This window comes from Fusarium redolens (assembly GCF_020744475.1).
Source record: "Fusarium redolens strain MPI-CAGE-AT-0023 chromosome Unknown BKA55scaffold_1, whole genome shotgun sequence".
Lineage (NCBI taxonomy): Eukaryota > Fungi > Ascomycota > Sordariomycetes > Hypocreales > Nectriaceae > Fusarium > Fusarium redolens.
In genome coordinates, this window is record NW_025763664.1 from 2877120 (window position 1) to 2898361 (window position 21242).

Sequence of the window (21242 nt, forward strand, 5' to 3'; positions counted from 1 at the left end):
TTTCAACCTGCAACGTTTCCATTTTGAGTTACAAGTGAGAATTTTGATTCCTGGGTCACAGAATTGTGAGAATAAAGTCGAGGTTGATCAGATTCCTCTAGACTTTTATACTTACTTAAACTTGTTGAACAAACTTGACCTCCTCGTATCTAAGTCGCCACTGGTTTTTCAGGACATAATCTCCAAATTCGAAAATGGCTCCCAAGCAGAAGATCATAATCGATACCGACCCAGGTAATTGTCATACACTTTGAGGCTTAACTACCTGAATTCTAATATTTCAAGGTGTCGATGATATCCTGGCTCTGCTTCTTGCACTCAGTGCCAAACCAGAGGAACTTGAGGTTCTTATGGTATCCGTCACATACGGTAATGTCCCTCTGCAAAGGTAAATATATATTTGAATTCCATTCATAACCATGAACCAACACTAAGAACCTTGATAGCTGTCTCCGAAATGTTGTTTCTCTCTTCCATGTGCTTGAGAAAGAACTCGAATGGAGGAAGTCCACTGGCAAGCCCGAAGGCTTTGGAGCCATGAAGGCAAACAAGCCTATCGTGGCTGTTGGCCCTGATCATCCCCTTTGCGACGAAGAGCTGATGGCGGACTACTTCCGTAAGTTTTCTACGCTGCTTTGGTACTCCGTTTCCTTCACTAATACGTAGATTTCTGTAGATGGCATCGATGGCTTGCATAACGTTCATGAGGCTCATCCTGATTTGTCTCCCGCCGAAACCTGGAAAGGTATCTTCAGTGATGGCGCCAATGAAGCCGGAGACTATTCTCCTTACTTCACGCCGTCCAAGGCGCCTTCTCACCATGAGATTCTTCGAATCCTCAAAGAGAACCCCGTCGATACCGTCTCCATCCTTGCGGTTGGTCCTCTCACCAATGTTGCCTTAGCAGCCGCAGAAGATCCCGAGACTTTTCTTCGCGTGAAGGAGCTTGTCGTAATGGGCGGGGCGGTAAATGTTGAGGGAAACTGTACTCCCGTGGCTGAATTCAACTGCTACGCTGATGCTGTCGCCGCTGCTCGGGTTTACGCACTCACCTCCCCCAAGCCGAGCTCCACGATGCCGACTATTCCCCAGGAGCTTTCAACTTTGAGAGCTTACCCAGCCAAACTTTCCCGCCAGCTTAAGCTCACACTTTGCCCCCTCGATATTACTACCCCTCATTTGATTGGCAAGAACTACTTCAAGGAGAACATCCAGGCTCATATCGAAGCTGGCAGCCCCCTTGCTCGGTGGGTGTCACACTTTGTCACTAAATCTTTCAGCAAGATCGAGGATATGGAAGGAGATGAAAACGAGCCCGGTCTTTCTTTGCACGACCCTCTGACGGTCTGGTATATGCTGACTCGGGATGATCCCAAGTGGAAGACACCCGAGAAACTGGAGGACATCCGTGTCGAGACCAGCGGTCAATGGACACATGGAATGCATGTCGTTGATCGTAGATTCAGAAAGAAGCCTGCCGAAGCCGCAGTCGCCCTCTCGGAAAACCCTGATGAGGACCCCCATATCTTGACTCTCGATGAGGTTCCTGGTGACGACCACGGCTGGCTGAGTGTTCTCAAGGGCAACCGTCTCAACCGTGTGATTGATTCTCCTGGACATGACATCTTCAAGGAAGTGCTCATGCAGCGCATCTTTGAATAGAATCTAGGTTGTCGATCTTGCGTCAGCTTAAATAGTCAAATAAAATTATCTCCAACTGTGGAAAGCCTACACCGTGGTGAAGGCCAAAATGAATTGTCTAAACTCCCTGAACTCGAACGCCTGTGATCCTATCGATGCCGCGGGACAGAAGATTCCCGAACCTCCAGCCGTGGATGTTGTACCCCAAACAGAATAATACGAGAGAAAATATCGCAGTGCGGACCGCTTTCCGATGTCTCGAGTGTGTAGTCTATACATGTTTTATGCCGCCGATTGCTGAACCCTTGACTTCTGTCCAGTTGATGCTGTCGTCGAGGGCCTCATCTACGAGGCCAATAGAGCATACGTTGTCACCGCGGACAAGGTATAGACCCAAAGGTACTTGAGCGGAAGGCTCAGGATCGTCGGGTGTTCGGATGATTCGTTCCACGGCGTTGTTCAAGACCTGGGCACATGCTGTGAGCTTTTGTATCGGGATGATGGGTAGAAGGGCACGTACTAAATTAGTTGTTTGGTCGCATGCTGCCAGATTTCCAACAAGAATACGCGAATCGGCTGTAACGATCAGGACTTTCTCTGTGATTTGTATTAGCAAGCTGGTGAGGTAGGTAGTAGAGCTTGGGAGAGGTGTCCTACTGTTGAGATATCCACCGAGTGTAGCCATGACGTCTGACTCTCCTCAAAAAATCGCCCTTGAGTGCTGAATGTTTCCTTTGGAGGATATTGGCTAGTTATAGAGGTCGAAGTGCGCTGAAGGGACTTGCTGGGATCGCTCAGTGGGTATCAGTTTGAAGCTGTTCTGACGGTCAATGCGGGTGTCTGCGGTGGACTTTTTGGAGGAGCTTCCAGAACACAGGCGCTAGACCTAATCGGGACTGCTTCCACGACCAAAGCACACGACAAGTTGTGATTTTAGTTATTGGCGGCGGATATGTGAAGTTTGTTATGGTTTTCGATGCCTGATGTGAATTTTGCGTCTTTCTATTACTGTACACTCATTCCCATTTGGTCGATTCAAGCTCCTCCACTTTACTTCCGAGGAGCAAGCACACTTTGTTTTTCACGGAGGGAACGTCAAGCTTCATCCTAGGCACCTAAGAAGCCATGCAGAATGCAACCAAAACAAAAGTTGTACGAAATCAGCACAAGCAAGATGACGGTTGAATAACGTGTATGATTGGTAGCGGAAAACATATGGTCTATTCAACTACCGCCTGCCACATTTGCTCGCATCGCGAAGCACCATAGACGAGAAACACTACCCTAAATCAAACCTGGGGATGATGGCTTCTAACAACACTTGAGCGCTGCTTCTACATAAGCGAGATGGATAATCAAGAGCATGGGAACATCATTCAGCAGTGGAGGCACTCCATACGAACATAACGAAAGACCGTTATTGAGCTTCTCTCTTCCGATAGCCTGATTTTCCAATGAGCGCTAACACCCAAAGCAAAACATAGAGTTCTTATTTATCTACGGAACTTCAGGCCCATGAATGTCTTCTTCACTACCCAGGGCAAGCCCAAGCAAGCAATGAAAAACCGAGCCCATGTAATGTTCGCGTCACCTGGAGGCAGTGTAATACCAGGGACACTGTGGGCAGAATCATGTGCAAGCACAGAGGAAACTGCCCAAAAGCCAAAAATAGGAATAATCACGATTGATGTCCTTAGACATCTTTCAGAGATTAAACTGAAAAGAACAGATACTACACTTGATCTAAGCCAAAAGGCAAAGAGAGCTAAGGAGAAAAGGAAAAGGAAAAAGCGAAGCTTGAGCGGGACGCGACGAGATTTTATAGAGGTGCCTAAAGGCGGTGAGTGGAACTGATTGGCAGAATTTCTGAGTGAGCCTGAGGTTCTGCTGCGTTCAGTTCAGTTCGGTGCAGGCAGCAAGCGAGCACTTGGGTCGGGGACGAGGAATGACTGTGAGGCAGCTGCGTGCATGGCGAGAATGAGAGGGTAATGATGAAATGGGTTCAAAGGAAGAGAAGTGTTAGATATTGGAAGCTCGTCAAGGTCTACCACATAAAGAGTTCTTATAGGCATCTCCGAAGGATGTAGTGCAAAATGTCCCAAAAGCAATTAAAAAAAGACTCAAAATGAACGAGAACGACTACGTGCATGTGAATGTGTTTGATCTGGAAAATTGACAGACTTCTGATAAGTGGGAAAAGGAGTTAAGGACCAATTCAACATACCAACACCAACCGGCGACCACTTGTGGTTCTTGACCCCTAAAGGTATCTACAAGCGAACATACAGTCAATGTACAGGAGATACAAGTGCTGTTCTTGGCCACAAATACGAGGAAATATGCATGACTTCTTTTCAATTATGTACTTGAATTGGTGTCGTCTGCCGCTGTCTAACAATTTCCTCTAGAATAGATCCTCGATCATGAGCTAAAACTGAGTACAGTAGCAGAGCACGTCTACTACCTACATCCAAACGCCGTATCCTGGGAGCGTCCTCCCGATTGTTTACCTGCTCGACCAGATCCAGCCTTTGCCATGTGTAAATACCTATCGACCTTCTCACGCGAGCGGTTGTCACTCACGAGCTCAAGGAAACCTATAACGCCTCTGTCCCGTACTCTACAAATATTGTATTGCTGTATTGTGTTGTATACGAACCGCAGCCTTGGTATCAATCTTCAACAAGTTCTCCCTCTTCATCTTCTGAGAGCTTAGCTCGCTTCTCCGCTCTGTCACTCTGTTCCTCGCCATCGTCGGGCTCTCTTCGCTTGAGTGGTGACCGGGGTGGTCTTCCGTTCTCGTCAGGCCGTGGCTGAGAACGCTCATCTCTCTCAGGGTATCGCCCTTCACCATCCTGAGCAGCACCGTTGACTCTAGAGCTTACACCGGGGCTGCGACTCGCTCGGTCGACATCCAAGGGAGTGCCGGTCGTTGACGACAATGTGTCTGGTTGGCTCAATAGAGTATCACCGCGTTTTCTGGTGTTCTCGAGATGGAAAGCTGGTGATGGCAGCGACGGGTTCTGCTTTCTAAGCGGATTCTCCGTGTAAAACTGGCGCATCACCTCGATAGCCTGAGAACAAAGGACCTCATCACCCTTTAGGAGCTTCCACCAGGGCTCGCCGTTGATGTCTTCGATTTGCTGATTCGCATGTATGCTCGCAAAGAAGATGGCGCTGATGGCAACATCTCGAGGTCCTATCAACAGAGGGATCGATGTGAGGCAAGCATCATTGCAAAAAGCCCAGGCCGCTTGCCGTAGATTCTTGTTATGAACTATTCCAAGCTGATCGAGCAACTTGAATAAGTGGTGGTAGGGGTTGTCGACCATCAGATCGAAAGTGAGCTGTTCTAGCATAACCTCTTCGTATGTGAGGATGCTGTCTCGCCATCGCCAGTACTCTTTGCTCTGCTCGTCAATAATGAGCTTCGCGTTCTTTTGTGCAACTTTGGCTACGGCGATAATGATGTCTTTTGTCTTGCGGCAGTTCTCTTCGGTCTTGTTGGCTAGGAAGAGGGCTGTTGCTGCGATGTTCTTAATTGCAGAGGTTAGCATATGGAAAAGAATTGCATGCTGCTCGGTCAAGAGCAGTCTTCTATTGCTCTAAAGAGGCGTTGAAACTGCAAGATCAGGTGGGAGAACTCACATAATGATGAATTCCACCTTTTTCTTGCACCATGTGGCAGCGCATGAAGAAGCGATGGAAGAATACTCCAGCTACCCACAGCGTAATCTGAGGAAGATCCAACATGACGCCCGCTTGGTAGATGAAGTTGACACCCTTGGCCCTGCGCATTCTCTCGTCCGCCGGCGAAATACCCTCGACTATGCTAGGCGTGCTTCGCACCTCGTCCGATGTAAAGTTCCATTGGTTAAGACCGGCTACTGGAGTTTGCGCACTAGACCGGGCTGGTGATGCTTGGGGTTGGCGGGCTTGAGGTCGGGGGGGGGACGTCCGTGTTGAGTGTTGCGGAGGAGTTGGAACTGCTGGAGGAACGGCATCGCGCCGCCGGGGAGACCGTGATCTCGAATCGCGCTCAGGTCGAGAGTTGGTGGGTAGGGTCGGAGGTTGATACCCTTCCCTGGGAGGCCTGTAGCGATCGATACTCGCCATGGCCGGTGTTCTTAAATCGAAATAACGATGCTTGTAGTGCTGACAAGGCAATGACTCGTAGGAGAGGATTGCGTCGGTCTGAAAGATGGCGGTACCAATGATTAACGTACGTAGAGTTGTGAAGTTGAAAGTGATGCGAAGTCCAAGTTAGCCGGCACAGCAAAGGAACCTGATCTAAGGAAGTTGGCGTTTGACAGCAGGGGCGACAAACTAGAACCCCAATTTAGGTAGCGTTATCTAATCATGGGTGGGTGGGCACATGATCCTCCAATGGGTGGTTGTAGCACTCAATTCAACGGATGAAACAATAGGAACTCCACTCTAGATGAATAGGAAAAGGCCCGTTTGGATGATTGTTGACTATTGAGAGTTGATTATTCATTCTTCGTTTTTTTAATTTAATTCTGGCTACCTATTATTATGAAGTTTTTGGGGTATCTCATGGTAGCTTTTGTTTGTCTTATCTTACCCATATCTATTCATCTTCAACAATACCCTAGATTCCCTCGCCATCATTGCGACCCCATAATTTGACTGTGCGATCATGGCCTCCACTGACAATCCACTTGCCGTCCCTGCTATAGTCGACACTGGCAACCGGGCCTGTGTGGCCGCTGAGCGTCTGCACCAGTGTCCAATCGTCTGCCGAGAAGATCTTGACATTTCGGTCAAAGCCGCTTGATACGAAGAAAGTGCCAGACTTTTTAGGTAGCTGCGCACCCTTATCATCAACACCAGGTGGAACACCAGTGAGAGGATCGTCAAGGCCTTTATACCATCGCATATCAGAGACAGCACTGGTGTGCGCACCAATACCGCCTGTCCTTTGTACCTTTCGAACATCCCAACACTTGATCCAGCCATCAGCTGAGCCAGATAGTACCCTGTGTCCATCGGAGCTCCAGTCCAGCGCATGGATAGGCTTAATATGTCCATCAAGATGTCCATCCAAGATCATAACGGTACGCCCGGATCGCAAGTCCCAGATTCTACCTATGCTGTCCAGGCCAGCACTCGCGAGTAAAGATCCATCAGTATTAAAACTGACAGCGTAGACACCCCTTGAGTGACCCTCTTGGAGGAGTACCTCTGCAGTTGTTTCGACATCCCAGAGGCGCCATGAAGTGTCTTCGGAAGCAGAGGCTAGATAACGTCCAGAGGGATGGAACTCGATACGACACACTCGCTGTGAATGTCCCTCGAGTGTGGACAGGGGTGTATCTTGGTTCAAAGACCATAAGTGAATAGACCCCTCAGCACCGCCTGACGCCAGGTTAACAGTATCAGGTGAAACATTGTGCTCTGGTAGGGTAGAGCCAGGAAACCAAGATAAGCCGCTAATCTTATTGGTGTGACCGCGGAAGGTTGTCTTTTGGTTCAAGCTTGGTATTTCGACCAGCTTGACTTGCCCACCCCAGTTGCCTACAGCGACCAGCTCGCCGTTGGGGGATATACGAGTCATGCTGACATGACGGTCACCAACTGTCTGACTGCCTTGGAGTTCAAAAGCCTGTAATCTCTCCTTGACTTGCTTGCGAAACTTGACCTGGGTGCGTAGAGGGATCGTGGATTCGGCTTTTTGGAACTGGACCCTTTTCTTGGCCCGCGGCAAAGAGTACTCAGCAAGCTTTAACCGCGCCTGTAGAAGTTCAGGTCCACCTCTTGAGTAGAACTCCTCCTCCTGTTCCTCTTCTTGATCCTGGTCTCCAGCGTCTTCCATTGTGATATCACCATTTTCCAACCCTGTCATCTCTGCCTGGATTGTGAGAAGTTCTCGTAATCGATCCCGACGATCAACAAGGGCTTCTCCGAATAGGGTGACCGGTTCGCCCATCTCTCGAAGCTTTGCGCGGACTCGGGTGTCATCGGTAGGGACAGCTATCGTTGCTGCTAGGCGTTTGCGATTGAACTGGCTGAGAATAGCGGAAGCTTTTTCAGATGCAACACCTGTTCCTCCCATGGGAATATCGTAGTCGTGATCATCGGGGACATCTTCCAGTGCGATTCCTTGAGGCTCGGCGTCCTCGACGTACGCCTGCCGCGATGGGTGCATCATCTTGGCTGGATGTGGCCAAACGTGGATAAATGATAGCTTTGCTTATGAGCAGTGAAGAGTTTGACTATGGTTATCGTTGTATAGGTCGTCTACAGTCGAATATAGAGATATCGACTTTTGTCAATAGAAGGCTGATGCTATGGTGGTTGTAGCCTCGTCGTTTTGCGCGCGCTCTTGGATTGGTAGACGTGAAATTTCCAGACGCGAGCTTGGAGCTTGAAGTGTGACGGCAGTTTATTTCGCCGCTGGCCGACGATGACCCGAACCTAATAGACGGGAGATCAACTTGGAAGGGAATATTTATGCCAAAATGTGTAGAAGACAATGAATATCATCATTAAAATCACCAGCGAGTAAAGAAAATGCTACTAATCCTTGTAATACATAATTTTTCTTTAATATTATTGTACTTTTAAAGATCGTTAGGAGGTTAGGTTAGATACTAACCTACTATACGACCTGAGTCCTATTTCTCGCCCTACCCTGCCTGGGTTTTAGAGTCCAATGTTTAATGGGCCCTGAAGAATCACAAGCTAAAAAAATAAATAAACGAAGACCAACCATTCGCTTTCTGCGGGATCGATCACCGCATGGCCCAGGCCTGTCAGGTTATTGGTGATGTCAGTGTCTCAAGACTGTCAGTCATCTTTCATGCCTTGTGATGCTGACATCAAGAACAGAACTGGCAGACGAATGAGAACATGTCACGTTCAAGGTTTGTTCGTTACGTTTTATTGACAACGCAGAACCAGTCAACAAGGGAGTAACAAAAGTCTATGCTCTACAGCCACAAAATTAAAAGAAAAAGGGGCAGGTATAATTATGGTTAATGCGACAAAATTTGTCTCTCTCAAGTCTCACGGTCCATGTCTTAGGCTTCGACTTGAACGAATGTATTCCAAATTCCAGCAGCCGGGTTCAACTTGGTGCTGTGCATCCCCCCTGGCTTGTCATGAGTTGTGCTAGTCTCAGGGGTTATTTTTACGTCTAATATCCAAACTTGGGTGGTGGTTTGTATCTCCCGCTGACTAGGCCCCCGAGCCTTTAATTCCTCCCCGCGTTCCAAGTGGACGCTCGGGCTTAGTAGACAGGGGGTTTTATTGACGGCGACGGCCCAGCCGATGACCAAGGCGGGCTGAATTATAGGCGCAGCTGCAGTTAATGGATTCTTTGGACTGGAGCCAATGCAAGACCGCCGAAAAAAGCCTAAAAAATCGCGGAGTTACAGCGCACCTGCTGAAATAGGCGCAGGGCTATGGCCACCAAAAAATCCTTGTTTTATTTTTCTTACTTGATTTAATACTAGAAGGACCCGTTCTTTGTCCTTTGCCCTTCCCTCTCTTCTTTCCCTCACACCACACTTGGTGAACACCAGTTCAACATTCCCACGACACCTAACCGCTGCCAAATGCATATAGCAAAGCCTGCCGTCTTCCGTACTTCTTTCTTCCGATACCAGATGCGTGTCGCGAACTTCTACGAGATCGAGCGTCACTTCGAATCACAGCCCCGCGCAGATCCGGAGCGCCGACGAGGATTCCCTTGAATAGCACGACTATCTGCACTTGTCCACTGTCTGAGCTGGGCGAGTGCTGTGTGGTGTAGTTATCTGAGCATAACCGTGCCGTTCCTAATCCCCCAAAACTCAGACTACCACTTTGAATACCGCCCACCATGATAAGCCAGGCACCTGCCGCGGTCACTACCGTCCGCGGATTCCAGACTACACCTGCTACTTCGGGCGACGAAGACTCCGACCATGGACACAGCGAGGCCCCTACTCCTCGGCGCAAGACTCCTGGAAGAAACCTCATCATCAACGATGTTGTGAGCGCCAACTGCAGCCCTACCTTCCGCGCCCATCCCTCGCCCGCCATGTCAGGCATCGCCAAACTGCGCATGCAGATGGAGCCTCTGAGCCTCGATGGAGGGTCTCCCTGTCACTCTATGAGTCGTGCTGGAAGTCAACAAGGACTGGCGCTTGAGTTTCGAAAGCAAATGATCAGCCGTACACAGAGTCGGGAGGATGTGCGCAGCGAGGCTGGTAGCGAGATTTCAGACAGTTCTATTAGTTACGAAGTTAACCTCGAGCACGATTTCGCTAGCGAGAGTGTTCGAGAGCGTAGTGGATATCTCGAAACCCTCGAGCGCGGCCTTGCGCCCAACCGTAAGATGACGTCGGAGGACTTTGAACACTTGCGATGCCTTGGCAAAGGTACCTATGGTACTGTACTGCTTGTCAAGCAGCGCGCGACTGGAAGACTCTATGCCCAGAAGCAATTCAAGAAGGCCTCGCTTGTCGTCCACAAGAAGCTCGTTGAGCAGACCAAGACTGAGCGACAGATTCTCGAGTCCGTCAACAGACATCCATTTGTTGTCAAGCTGTTCTACGCCTTCCAAGATCAAGAGCAACTGTACCTCATTCTTGAATACGGACAGGGTGGTGAGCTCTTCACCCATCTCAACACCGAAAAGATGTTCTCGGAGGATGTGGCCGCATTCTACATGGCGGAGATGCTTCTAGCGATTTCCCACCTTCACAACGATCTCGGCGTGGTCTACCGCGATCTCAAGCCGGAGAACTGCCTTCTAGACGCAGAAGGCCATCTCCTCCTGACCGACTTTGGTCTTTCCAAGGTCTCGGTCGACCAGAATGAGAGCTGCAACTCAATGCTGGGAACTGTCGAGTACATGGCGCCCGAGGTGGTCCTTGGAAAGAAGTATGGAAAGGCAGTCGACTGGTGGTCGTTTGGAGCCCTCGGATACGACCTGATGACTGGAAACCCACCTTTCCGTGGCCAAAACCACGCCAAGATCCAAGACAACATCGTCAAGCAGAAGCTGGTTCTTCCTTACTTCCTGAGCCCTGATGCTAAAGATCTACTCACCCGACTTCTTCGCAAGGACCCCAGCAAGCGTCTCGGTGCCGTGATGCCCAAGGATCTGGCGACAATGAAGAAACACCGGTTCTTCCGCAAGATTGACTGGAAGAAGTTGGCGGAGCGTGAGCTTGAGCCACCGATTCAGCCCATGATCACGGACCCTGAGCTAGCCGAGAACTTCGCCCCAGAGTTTACGGAGCTGTCCATCAGCCCGGTGCTGCCAAACAAGGATGCCTGGCCTCGAAGTCTCCCTAAGGATGAGCTCTTTGGTGGATTCAGTTTTGTTGCATCTTCAAGCCTGTTGAACGAAGATCGATTCGCGGCTTTTGCCCAGACTTGATCGATCACTGTTGAGACGAGAGAATTGATGACTATAGAAAGACAGGGGATGAGGAGTTGATTGAGGGGCATTGGTGTTATTCAAGATGATTGCGTATTGATTGGTGCGGTTTTTTGCGTTACATACAGAAGAGCAGCTACAACAAAGAGAGGGCCTCACTGGCCGTTGGAAGGTACTGTAGTATCTGTCTGGTAGTACCGTTCAAATTGTAGATTTCAATAGAGTTTTCGTTTCTATACTTGATCCTTGCCATCGTCTAGGGTGCTAATAACTGCCCGAAACGTGCAAACAGCCGGGCGAGTGACAAATAACGGATGGGAATAGGATTAGCTGGGGGCTTAGCTGTCAGGCTGGTGCTTGTTGGGTTGTAAGTGCATGGCCGTGACTTCGTATTTGGGCAAGTAATGCAGTTGTGATGATTAGGTTGGCAGTAAAAGAGAAGGGAAATTGACGATGGATGAATATGATCTCACATAATCGGGAATAACATGCAGAAGGGTGAGAATGAGACACTTGAGCAAGTTTGTCTGAGTTGCTATACTGGTGCACTACGCGTCGTCAACAGGGAATAGTCACCCTGTTGACTCTAATGACTGAGTTTATCCGAGTAATTAGTTGCATCGATGGATGACAACTACAACACCAATATCTACAAGCTTAAACGAATGCGTCACAGACTGAAGATCGACTCGATCATCACATCAGACCACGATAACAGTGACAGAATGCATGAATAGGCTTGGTAGAGTCGATGAAGGCTTAGACTTGACTTGATCTGATCATCCAGAGCGCAACTGCAACATGAAATGGAGGGCCGCGCAATCATCATGCACGAGGCGTAGACTATTGCATGCCATCGACTGAGACGATACTATCAGACTGCATCTGCGTTTCTTGGCATCATCGATGAAGCTGCTTTGTGATGATTGAATAATCAAACCTCCGCGGATCTCTGTACGAGAAGATTAAGGTCCATCACCTTATCCGGAGAGAATTAGAGTAGAGAATAAGCTTTGGGTTGAAAGAGCTGACATATTCACGAGGCTAAGAGAAGCACTGATCAGACCTGGAAGAGAGCTCCAAACCCTGGTAGCGTCGTGTTGCAAATTGGGATAATGTCATTGGGCTGGAGCTTGGTTTACAGTACCCATCTTGGGGTAGCCGTGGGCCTGGGGGAATGGGAGACAATTGTTTATGCGACCTCATCAAACAACAACAAAATACGATACTGCCAATGGTAGACTCTGACGTGGATCTTTGAGGCTATTCACACGTTGAAACCTCGGTACTCCACGTGGGATAACGTTGCTGTCGTGGGATGACTGCCTGTTGTCGGATTGACCAATCTACCCAAGAGAGAAGCATAATCAGATCTTTTGCCTGATTTGGGCGTCTAGTCAAAGAAAAGAGTCTTCCCGACAGCCCAGATCTCACCTGCGGAGATATCCCTGTAGGGGTCGGCCGCCATTTCTTTCAGTCCTTGCAAGCGTGTCATCACAGCCCTTTTCAGTGATCGAGTCCTTACTGTATGGACTGGCAGGCTGGGCATGCATCATATGTAGCAATTGAGCGCGTATTCGAACACCAAGAGGTTACTGAAACAGAGGAGGCCTCTCCCTCTTGTTCAGATAACGGATAGAGAGGCACACGAACGCACCTTTCCAACGGCGACAGTTTCAACATCATGATGCCTCGACTGAAAGAAATGCGTCGTTAACCAATCATTCCGGCGTTCTGACTGTGCCCTGAAGCCTCTAAACGAACAAACTGCCGCTATCTCGGCACTGAAACCCGCGATGGCTTAAGCCTATTCACTGGCGTGGATAGCCTGGATAACTGTCTGGGCTGTGGCAGTGTGAGTGAAACCTTAATACCTTCATCTCATGCTTGACAAGGATTAACCAGGGCGGATCCGACAAAAGAGCTGACGACAACATCGATCCCTTCCCTTGGGTCCAAGCCTTGGGCTCAAGGGATCCGTCCCTTTGAGCCAGGCTGCCAAACTAACTAATGGCGGCAGTTGTAATGTCATCTGCCGGGTCTCTTTGGTATTCGACTTCGTAAACCGTCCCGTACCACCGGCACCAGGCTTTGTATCGCACAGCACTGCCGTGGCTTTGCGGCGCGTAGCGTCTGTAGCCCAGTGGACGATCGTCTCAATATAGGAATACCCCCCTGGTCTATCTCCATCTGTGCTTTGTTTATGCTTATTATATTTAGTTCTTTCATTGTCCCCCTCATGTAAGATTCCAATCTCCTCACTCGCAGTAAAAAAATTTCTCTTCCATTCATTTCACCTGTCTCTGTTTCGTTCCCAACAATACCATGAAGTCAACTTTCAGCACATCATTAGCGGTGCTGTGTAAGTCATTCCCGTCAACTCAACGCATCTCTCCCACCCAACTAACAGTTCTCCTTTAGCTGCTGCTAGCAGTGCACTCGCTATCACATCTTCTTTCTGCCCGGACAATGGCGACGTCTGTTTCCGTTGGGGTGTCCCTGCGGCTTCTGCAAGCGCGGGATCTGGCAGCTTTTACTTCCAGATCAAGGCACCAACATCCGCACAATGGGCAGGACTAGGCACTGGATCCCAAATGGCTGGATCCGACATGTTCATCATTTACCAAGACGGCAACGGCAATGTCACCCTGAGCCCAAGGAAAGGTGTCGGCGAGGTCATGCCCCAGTACACGAAGCGAAGCGGACTCGAGCTCCTCGACGGTTCTGGAATCAAGGACAAGCAGATGATCGCCAACATTCGATGCAACAACTGTGTTGATCTTAGTCTCAAGGGCACAAGCTCGTGGATTGCAGCTTGGAAGAATGGAAATTCGCTGGATTCGACAAGCATGGAGGAGCGCATCTCTGAGCACGACAAGCACGTGGACTTCAGCGTTGACTTTTCCAAGGCCTCAATGAGCTCTGACAGCAACCCATTCACCGGCAGCAATGAAAACACGAACACGAACTCTGGTTCTAGCTCTGGCGGTGCTGTGACACAGAACGGAAGTGGCAGCCCTAGCAAGACTGTTCTGCGCGCTCACGGTATCATCATGTCCATTGTCTTTATTGCTGGATATCCTCTGGGTGCCATCCTTATGCCCATGCTTGGAAAGTGGCTCATCCACGCCGGCTGGCAAGTTGCCATGTTGCTCCTCATGTGGGCTGGATTCGGCCTCGGTTATGTCTATGCCCGTGATGGTGGCTACGTAAGTTCTCCCCTGAGATGCACTCGCATCGGAACGTGTCTGTCAGTACTAACGTGTGACTCTAGTGGGGAAAGCAAGCTCACACAAGAATGGGCACTGTTGTTTGTGCCTTGATGACCCTGCAGCCTGTCCTCGGTTACATGCACCACCGATACTTTGTGAGCCACCGCAAGCGAGGAGTTGTCAGCCATGTTCACATCTGGTTCGGCCGAGCTCTCATCATCATCGGTATCGTCAACGGAGGCCTTGGTCTTCAGCTTGCCAACTCATCCACTTCATACATCATCGCATACTCCGTTATTGCTGGTATCGCTGCTATCCTCTACTTGGCTGCTGCCTTTATTGGTGAAAGGCGAAGGAACGCTTCTCGTGCCAAGCAAATTTCTCCGCAGATGTCTCAGGAGGAGGCACGATAAACTTTCTTGTCAACCTAAAAATGAGTAACATGGCGGGGCTGTAATGCTTAGAAGGTGTTTCGGATTTCGGGACTCGTGAATTGTGATACCATAGATCTTCAGTCCATCAGGATTGGATCTGATAATCGGCAAGATGTTTTAACTGCGATGTCAATCGTTCTCTTCTTTTTTGTTACCTTAACTTTCGAACTTAGCATATACCATACCAATAGACTGGATGAAATGATTACATCAGACATTTTTCGTGAGCATTGTATTGTGCAACAATGTTATCATGAGGCTCTTGAAGCTGATGTGACAGTACATCGATATTCGAATATAGCAAATTGAAGCACTATGAAACAGCTCTCGCCAGGAGTACGCTGATTAGCAAGAATTTACCAGGTTTGCAGTGGCTGAATATTTTTTCCCCCCGAATGAATTGAGTATTAAAATTCATAATGGCTGATCTCCGTGTAAGTGAATTGACGATAGTGCTTCCCCATTCCCGAGCAGAGAGGGTCCCAATGCAAGATCTATCAATCCTGGCCAATCACACCTCTCAAAGGTCACGTGCGATGGATCCGTGATGCTCCGGCAGCTGCCCAGTTTCAGACTCAAACCTGAGGCATCAACTCCACGATAGCAAGGCCGAACCGCTCTAACCGGGGGCGAAGACGCATGGTCCAGTGCAACCTCTCACGATTTTTCCCCCAAAACCCTCAATCGACCTCGCCCTCGATCTCGCTCTCGCCCATCTCCTCCGGAGTCATCCCCTCAATTGAGCCACCACCAGCTATTCAAAATGCTCATTCAACTCTCCAGGGCTTCGGTGAGAAAAAGAACCAAGCCTAGACGATAAAAAAATACTCATGGTTTTATAGCGCGCTCGCTCCGCTGTTGCGGCTGTTTCTCGTGTCGCCAGACCCAATGCCGTTCAGGTGAGGGGCTTCATTGCTCCCACTGTCTCCCGGAAAGGTAAGATTCTGTCTACATTGCTATATGCTCAATCAATCCCTTTCGATGTCGCGAATACATCATCTCGATTGCCCATTTCTCCCGGTCGGATCTATCCTCCTATAGCCGAATCTGCGCTCCACCTAAGCTCCGACGTCGCCAAACAATCAGCATCAAATACGAAATATCAAACAGTGTTCGGATTACTTTTCGCTATATAACCTCGCATCTCTCACAAAAAATTGACAAACCGATACCGATCAACCCAAATATGACTTGACCGAATCAACGTTCAATTGCTGACATCATACCTCTACAGCCGACTTTGTCCAGGAGCTTTATCTCAAGGAGCTCAAGGCCTACAAGATCCCCGCCGTCAAGGAGTCCGACGCTGAGGGCAACGTCCAGACATTCAACGTCCCCAAGACACCCGCCTCCCCCGAGGAGACCGACCTCGCTGGCAACCTGAAGGAGTACGAGAGCATGGCCGTTGAGATTGAGGGCCAGGACAGCTCTGCCCAGTCCGCCGGTACCCCCGAGGTTGCCGACTGGCTTGAGGCTGAGGAGGAGGATGAGGCTCACCACTAAAGCGTTTTTCTTATCCTTGGGAGCACATAGACTATCCCGACTGCAGCAAATATTGGGGGTTTATTTCTCACCGCCCAGCCGCCGTTTCATGGGGATAGAAAAAGAGGGAGGCCGACACCAACTCACCCCCGGGGAAGAAGAGCCGGAGCGATCAAGAAGAAAGGAGAAGCAGAAGTAAGGGGATTGGGGATAAGAATCCTGTGTACATTTTTCCTAAAATTCAGCCTTTTTTCGGTTGCCCGTAGGAACTAATTGCGAAATGCGAAACGTCAAATGAAGCACAAGCAACTTGTTACAACGATCATTTCCAAGTGACTATATTTCATAACATGTGAACCCTCAACAATATGTCTATCTGTGGTGATATCTGATACAACCCGTGCGTCTACCTCTCAAGCTCCCGACCTCCGACGCCGCAGGGCCTATGCCGATCAGCCTCGTATGCCTTCTGACATCAATGATGTATCCATGACTTCAACTTCTCCCGGATACTCTCATATAATGACAAACATCATTCATCCCCTAAGCTATACTACACTAGCTCTGGGTTATCGACGTCAGGTGGCAATCAACGTCATCAACAACCACAAGACGGAGAAGGCTGGATTCGAACTCTTCCATAGGCTACTATATCCAACCAGGACAAGTCCAGAATAAACCGAAAGAGACCGATTTCCCTTCCGGGACCTTCCAAGAATAGTTGTGGCATTCTCATTTCATTACTCATACGACCCTCCTGTTATTGCTGGGAATCAAACTAAGGAAAATGGCCCTCAAAAGAGGGATCAACCAAAATGGACATGATCCCTCCTATTTTTTGTTTCTCGTTCTCTCTCTCGTCTCATTTTGCACAACCATAAAACGCCATCAGTCCTGTACAGCTAGACGACCAATGCAATGCAATACCAGCCGACCTCGATGCATATAATTCCACAAATTAGACATCCGTAACCCACATGCAAAACTGGGGAAGAAGAGGTGAAGTTTTTGGTTTTGCGAAATATTACTTTTTGCTTTCTGTATGACACGTAGAGATAGATAGATCTCCAGCATGGTTGAAACGCCGTGGAGCTTGACTTCAATAATAACGTGCAAGAAAAAGGAATTGCCGCATTATACGTCAAAGTGAGAACCTCCCACCATGTGCTCGTCATGTCCAGTCTTCACGATCCCGCTCATCCGGTTTGCCTTCCTGAGGTCAATGTCGTCGAGATTGTCCCAATCGTCGTTATCGCGGTTCCTATGGTTTTGTCCATCGTCCATATCTTCATCGACAAGTCCTGCTCGGTCTCGCATGTGATCATCTAATGCGCTTTCATCAACAAACGTGAAGCCTTGGAAGTTGGCCTGAACAGAAGGAGAAAGAGGAGTTGAAGCGGCATAGCCTCGGGCCAATGCAGCAGCACGTTCGTTCAGAGAGCCATTCTGATCCAGCGCGGTCGTGAATTCCGGATCGAAATATGAGACATCTGTCTCAGACTTCAATTTGGGTTTGAAAGGTGGAGTGATAAGCTTCTTGGAGAGAAGAGTCCAATCCACATCGGCAAAGAAGGGGTGCCTCTTCAGCTCCTCGGCGTCATCAGTCGCACCTAGTCTGTGCTTGGGGTTTCTATTGAGGAGTCCCTTGACGAAATTCCTTCCTTCCTGAGAGAGGGTATCTCGAGGAAACCTCACCTTGCCGAAGGCAATATTCTTATACATTTGCTGCGTATCTTCGGCATAGAATGGGCTCCAGCCACAGCACATCTCAAAGACCAAAACTCCAAGCGACCAGAAGTCCACCATCTTGGTGTAGCCAGATTCGTCCAGCAAAACCTCGGGCGCAAGGTATTCGGTTGTTCCACAGAAAGTGTTGGTAGTGTCGTTCTTTGTAAGATTGGCCTTGGAAAGACCAAAGTCACACAGGGCGATATGTCCGTTAGCATCCAAGAGGATATTCTCAGGCTTCAAATCCCGGTACACAATGTCGTTATGATGAAGGTGCTGAATGGCCAAGATCAGTTCGGCGATGTAGAACTTGGCTCGCTTCTCATCGAACCGACCCTCTTTCTGTAGATGCCAAAACAGCTCACCTCCAGACATATAATCGGTAACGAGATAAAGTTCTGATGGTGTCTGGAAAGAGAACTTGAGGCCAACGATAAAAGGTGAGTCGGACATGGCGGTCCGAACCAGAATATTTCGTTCTCCCACGGTATGGGCAACTTCCTTCTTTTGCACAATAACCTTCTTCTGCAGAACCTTCATGGCGTAAATGCGCTGGGTATCCTTCTTTCTCACTTGATACACCTGACCAAAAGTGCCCTTGCCGATGAGTTTGAGAATTTCAAAATCAGTGGGGCCAAATTGTTTCCTCTCTGCTCTGTGGTAAATGGCCTCAAGGAAGATCTCACCAGTTGGCGCATTTTCTGCCATGGTATCAGCATGGCCCTGCAGCCGGAACCAGCCCTGGACGGTAGCACCAGGATCCTTGCTGGCCTGAAAATCAACATGGCCGAGAAATTCATCGCCCGTTGCTCCATGATCATAAACCGAGACATCAACCAGCATATCATAGTCCACGACGTCGCTGCTCAGTGTCAGTAGTGAGTCTCAGACACAACTGTCCACACAAGGTAACTTACAACTCAGCTTCGGCATCCCATTTTGGGTTGGTAAATGTGAGCTGACCTCCGGATCGGTTACGGAACGAGCCGTAGTCATTAATACTGGTGTTGCTGCTTTGCCTGCTCCTCATGGGAATAGCCAAGGGACGCCCAGAGTCACTGCCTGATCGCTGGATAGGGATGCCACCAGCAGCCGGAGGTGGCTCGACACTGAGGTTATCGTCCTCATCGATGTGGTGGGGACCGCCAGAGATGAGCTCACTACGCTGAAAAACCACAACAACATAAGGGTCCCGACTCTTCCTAAGCCCACGAGCCTCATTGATCTTGATTGTTAGCTTTCCCTTGGCGGCAGGCGCCTGGGCACCAGCAGAACTCCTGGGAGTCTGAGTACCGCTGACTTCAGCACCGTCATGACTGGTCCTCCCGGAGGAAGGGGCTCTATCGGAGCCAGATGGTCGAGCAGCCGACATTGCTCGAGTAGGAGTCGAGTTGCCGCTCTTGAACGTCATACGAGTTAGCTCCTTGAGTCCATTAAGAAAATGCCACTTGCCGGGGGCAGCAGCTGAACAGGCGCCTGAACTTGCACTGGGCTCAGGATGCGAAGGAATGATGGAGTCTTTGGTAGGTGCTGCGTTTTTGGAGGAGTCAAGTTCAGGTAGTGATGGGTCACTGGAAGTTTGAAAGTGGGTGGTAGTGAATAGTGAGGCTGTGGGTTTCTTGAATTGTGACTGCTGTGTAAGAGACTTTTGCTCGACCGTAGCCCTGCCATGCGCCCCTGAGTCTGCAGAAATCATGTCCTGGGAGATAGAACCCCCCGAAGACGAGGGCTGAGAAGTGGGTGGGGTTGGGTAGGGGTCCGAAAGGTTATGCTCATCCCGCTCAGTGGTACTTGGCATAGAATCAGGACGCTCATGTTGAAGAAGCGAACGACCCAAAGCCGAGGACTCACAGCCGCGAGGAGAGCCTTCGGTGTGTGCCTGCAACTGCAGGCCGGTTGGTGGAGTGGGCTCAACTGGAATTCGGTCTAGAGTGGTATCACTCTGTGACGGATTGGGATCTGACGAAGGCGTAGAAGGGTATTTACGAACCTGGCCGAAGTAGCTCATGATTCCTGGCAAGCGTTTGTCCTGTAGATCGGGTTGAGGTGTAGCTACACCGGATCGAGGAGTATCGAGACCAATGTGATCGGCGCCATCCTCGTCTGCCGCAGACCTGACGTTTTTGTTAATAACCCCATGCATTTTTGCAAAAGATTTCCAGTGAGTGAATAAATGCTTCTACGCCGAAGCAGCGGCGCGGGGAAAAAAACAAAGTGGGAACACTAGTTCATGACGGTTGCCAAGCGCGTCAACTAGAGGGTAAACAGGGCAAAGGCCGAGAGGGGACCACCAGAGGAGATGGGCAATAACAGAAGAGGTGGACTCTGACGATGCGACTATGACGAGAAAAACACGGAATGGGAAGGCCTTTGGAACTCTTGGTAGCCAGTGGTGTGTTCGCGCCGGTGTGGATGCGGAAGAAGCGCCAGGACCAGCGAGCGAGCAGTAGAGGTTAGGATGGGATGCGAGGCCTTGCCGAGAGCGGCCGTGTAAGACGAACCGTGAAGGGACCAAGTGGAGGCTCAATACTAGAATGTAAATGGTAAAAAGGACGATGACGAGATCAATTCTTTCCCGCGAGTAAAACCTCGCTTTGCGGCTGGGGTCAGGCTTGTCCAACAAGCTTCCTTTTGCCTGAGGACTTTTGCCCAAAATTGTTTGGACCAGGAGCAAAACGTGGAAAACTGAAGCTGATAGCGGGGCCGAACGTAGGGACTGACTCCGAGGCTGGGCAGCCTTTGTATTGGGCCCAATCACAATTGAAGCGAGTCAGACCTGAGCTTGCAAAGTTGCAACATGGTCCTTGTAAAAAAAAAAAAAACAAGAGTAAAAGACGAGTTGTCTCTTGCATGTGGGAATGCGAATGCCACAGCAGCCATTGATTGCTCATTTGCTTTTTTGTTTGGAACAGGCTGTATCCAATTTTAGAGCCTGCAAAATGAATTCGAGACGACGGCGGCGAATGCTCGGTTCCACTGCGATGGCGAAGTCAAGTCGAAGGGACGGCGACGCCTTGATTGGTATTTGCGTGCTTCTGGTATAATAGAACCGCCTCTCCTCTGGTTGACGAGACTAGGATCGAATGTCGTGTTTTCCATGTTTGCCGGGCATTGCCAACAATCCCAGGGCAAAGGCTCGACCGCTGTTATGGGGAATCCATGCTCTGGCTGCCAACGCAAAGGCGAGACGTCGTCCTGCAGTGCGGTTACAGGGCAGCTGTCCACTAGATAGAGCCCAACAGGGCCCAATAGTGGGATGCAGTCCTGCGTGAACAGCTGTAGCTGCCAGCAGCGGTTCCATTTCCATGTGAGGTGATGTGGGTTCCCATCGGCGGGCGGTGTCGTAGAACA

At 49.6% G+C, this 21242-nt stretch overlaps 9 protein-coding genes across 9 annotated transcripts; 4 read left to right on the forward strand and 5 right to left on the reverse strand.

The window, feature by feature from the left end:
* Positions 1-194: 194 nt before the first annotated feature.
* Positions 195-1662, forward strand: BKA55DRAFT_498156 (Inosine/uridine-preferring nucleoside hydrolase domain-containing protein; the record flags this gene model as incomplete). The annotated part of the gene is made up of 4 exons (XM_046186521.1): positions 195-234; positions 286-388; positions 447-616; positions 677-1662. The coding sequence occupies 4 exons, from the start codon at positions 195-197 to the stop codon at positions 1660-1662; spliced, it is 1299 nt and encodes a 432-aa protein (XP_046056668.1).
* Positions 1663-1912: 250 nt separating this feature from the next.
* Positions 1913-2326, reverse strand: BKA55DRAFT_495574 (uncharacterized protein; the record flags this gene model as incomplete). The annotated part of the gene is made up of 2 exons (XM_046186296.1): positions 1913-2107; positions 2162-2326. 2 exons carry the CDS (start codon positions 2324-2326, stop codon positions 1913-1915), a joined length of 360 nt encoding a protein of 119 aa, XP_046056669.1.
* Positions 2327-3982: 1656 nt separating this feature from the next.
* On the reverse strand, positions 3983-6005 carry BKA55DRAFT_549982 (cyclin-like protein). Its single transcript, XM_046191242.1, has 2 exons — positions 5290-6005; positions 3983-5177 (listed from the first exon to the last, which is right to left on the reverse strand). The coding sequence occupies exons 1-2, from the start codon at positions 5755-5757 to the stop codon at positions 4314-4316; spliced, it is 1332 nt and encodes a 443-aa protein (XP_046056670.1). The 5' UTR covers positions 5758-6005; the 3' UTR covers positions 3983-4313.
* Positions 6006-6068: 63 nt separating this feature from the next.
* On the reverse strand, positions 6069-8002 carry BKA55DRAFT_549984 (WD40-repeat-containing domain protein). Its single transcript, XM_046191243.1, has one exon. It carries the CDS (start codon positions 7811-7813, stop codon positions 6254-6256), a length of 1560 nt encoding a protein of 519 aa, XP_046056671.1. The 5' UTR covers positions 7814-8002; the 3' UTR covers positions 6069-6253.
* A 1485-nt stretch (positions 8003-9487) lies between these two features.
* BKA55DRAFT_682978 (kinase-like domain-containing protein) lies at positions 9488-11035 on the forward strand (the record flags this gene model as incomplete). The annotated part of the gene is made up of 1 exon (XM_046198440.1): positions 9488-11035. One exon carries the CDS (start codon positions 9488-9490, stop codon positions 11033-11035), a length of 1548 nt encoding a protein of 515 aa, XP_046056672.1.
* A 2039-nt stretch (positions 11036-13074) lies between these two features.
* BKA55DRAFT_27073 (uncharacterized protein) lies at positions 13075-14827 on the forward strand. Its single transcript, XM_046185470.1, has 3 exons — positions 13075-13397; positions 13457-14244; positions 14310-14827. The coding sequence occupies exons 1-3, from the start codon at positions 13361-13363 to the stop codon at positions 14658-14660; spliced, it is 1176 nt and encodes a 391-aa protein (XP_046056673.1). The 5' UTR covers positions 13075-13360; the 3' UTR covers positions 14661-14827.
* A 457-nt stretch (positions 14828-15284) lies between these two features.
* Positions 15285-16500, forward strand: BKA55DRAFT_550002 (ATP synthase complex subunit H-domain-containing protein). Its single transcript, XM_046191244.1, has 3 exons — positions 15285-15471; positions 15524-15617; positions 15916-16500. Exons 1-3 carry the CDS (start codon positions 15445-15447, stop codon positions 16182-16184), a joined length of 390 nt encoding a protein of 129 aa, XP_046056674.1. The 5' UTR covers positions 15285-15444; the 3' UTR covers positions 16185-16500.
* A 797-nt stretch (positions 16501-17297) lies between these two features.
* Positions 17298-20034, reverse strand: BKA55DRAFT_497759 (kinase-like domain-containing protein; the record flags this gene model as incomplete). The annotated part of the gene is made up of 2 exons (XM_046186491.1): positions 17298-18753; positions 18809-20034. 2 exons carry the CDS (start codon positions 20032-20034, stop codon positions 17298-17300), a joined length of 2682 nt encoding a protein of 893 aa, XP_046056675.1.
* Positions 20005-20873, reverse strand: BKA55DRAFT_27267 (uncharacterized protein). Its single transcript, XM_046185477.1, has 2 exons — positions 20393-20873; position 20005 (listed from the first exon to the last, which is right to left on the reverse strand). The coding sequence occupies exon 1, from the start codon at positions 20780-20782 to the stop codon at positions 20498-20500; it is 285 nt and encodes a 94-aa protein (XP_046056676.1). The 5' UTR covers positions 20783-20873; the 3' UTR covers position 20005; positions 20393-20497.
* Between the last annotated feature and the right edge of the window lie 369 nt (positions 20874-21242).

Excerpts from the sequence above, each read along its gene's own strand:
- BKA55DRAFT_549982 (XM_046191242.1), bottom strand. The coding sequence starts at position 5,757 with ATGGCGAGTATCGATCGCTACAGGCCTCCCAGGGAAGGGTATCAACCT. Across the intron at positions 5,178-5,289 it reads AAGGTGGAATTCATCATTAT|AACATCGCAGCAACAGCCCT; the intron begins GTGAGTTCTCCC and ends TCTGCAATTAAG.
- BKA55DRAFT_550002 (XM_046191244.1), top strand. The coding sequence starts at position 15,445 with ATGCTCATTCAACTCTCCAGGGCTTCG. Across the intron at positions 15,472-15,523 it reads TTCAACTCTCCAGGGCTTCG|CGCGCTCGCTCCGCTGTTGC; the intron begins GTGAGAAAAAGA and ends ATGGTTTTATAG. Across the intron at positions 15,618-15,915 it reads TCCCACTGTCTCCCGGAAAG|CCGACTTTGTCCAGGAGCTT; the intron begins GTAAGATTCTGT and ends ATACCTCTACAG.
- BKA55DRAFT_27073 (XM_046185470.1), top strand. The coding sequence starts at position 13,361 with ATGAAGTCAACTTTCAGCACATCATTAGCGGTGCTGT. Across the intron at positions 13,398-13,456 it reads CACATCATTAGCGGTGCTGT|CTGCTGCTAGCAGTGCACTC; the intron begins GTAAGTCATTCC and ends GTTCTCCTTTAG. Across the intron at positions 14,245-14,309 it reads ATGCCCGTGATGGTGGCTAC|TGGGGAAAGCAAGCTCACAC; the intron begins GTAAGTTCTCCC and ends GTGTGACTCTAG.
- BKA55DRAFT_549984 (XM_046191243.1), bottom strand. The coding sequence starts at position 7,813 with ATGATGCACCCATCGCGGCAGGCGTACGTCGAGGACGCCGAGCCTCAA.
- BKA55DRAFT_27267 (XM_046185477.1), bottom strand. The coding sequence starts at position 20,782 with ATGAGCAATCAATGGCTGCTGTGGCATTCGCATTCCCACATGCAAGAG.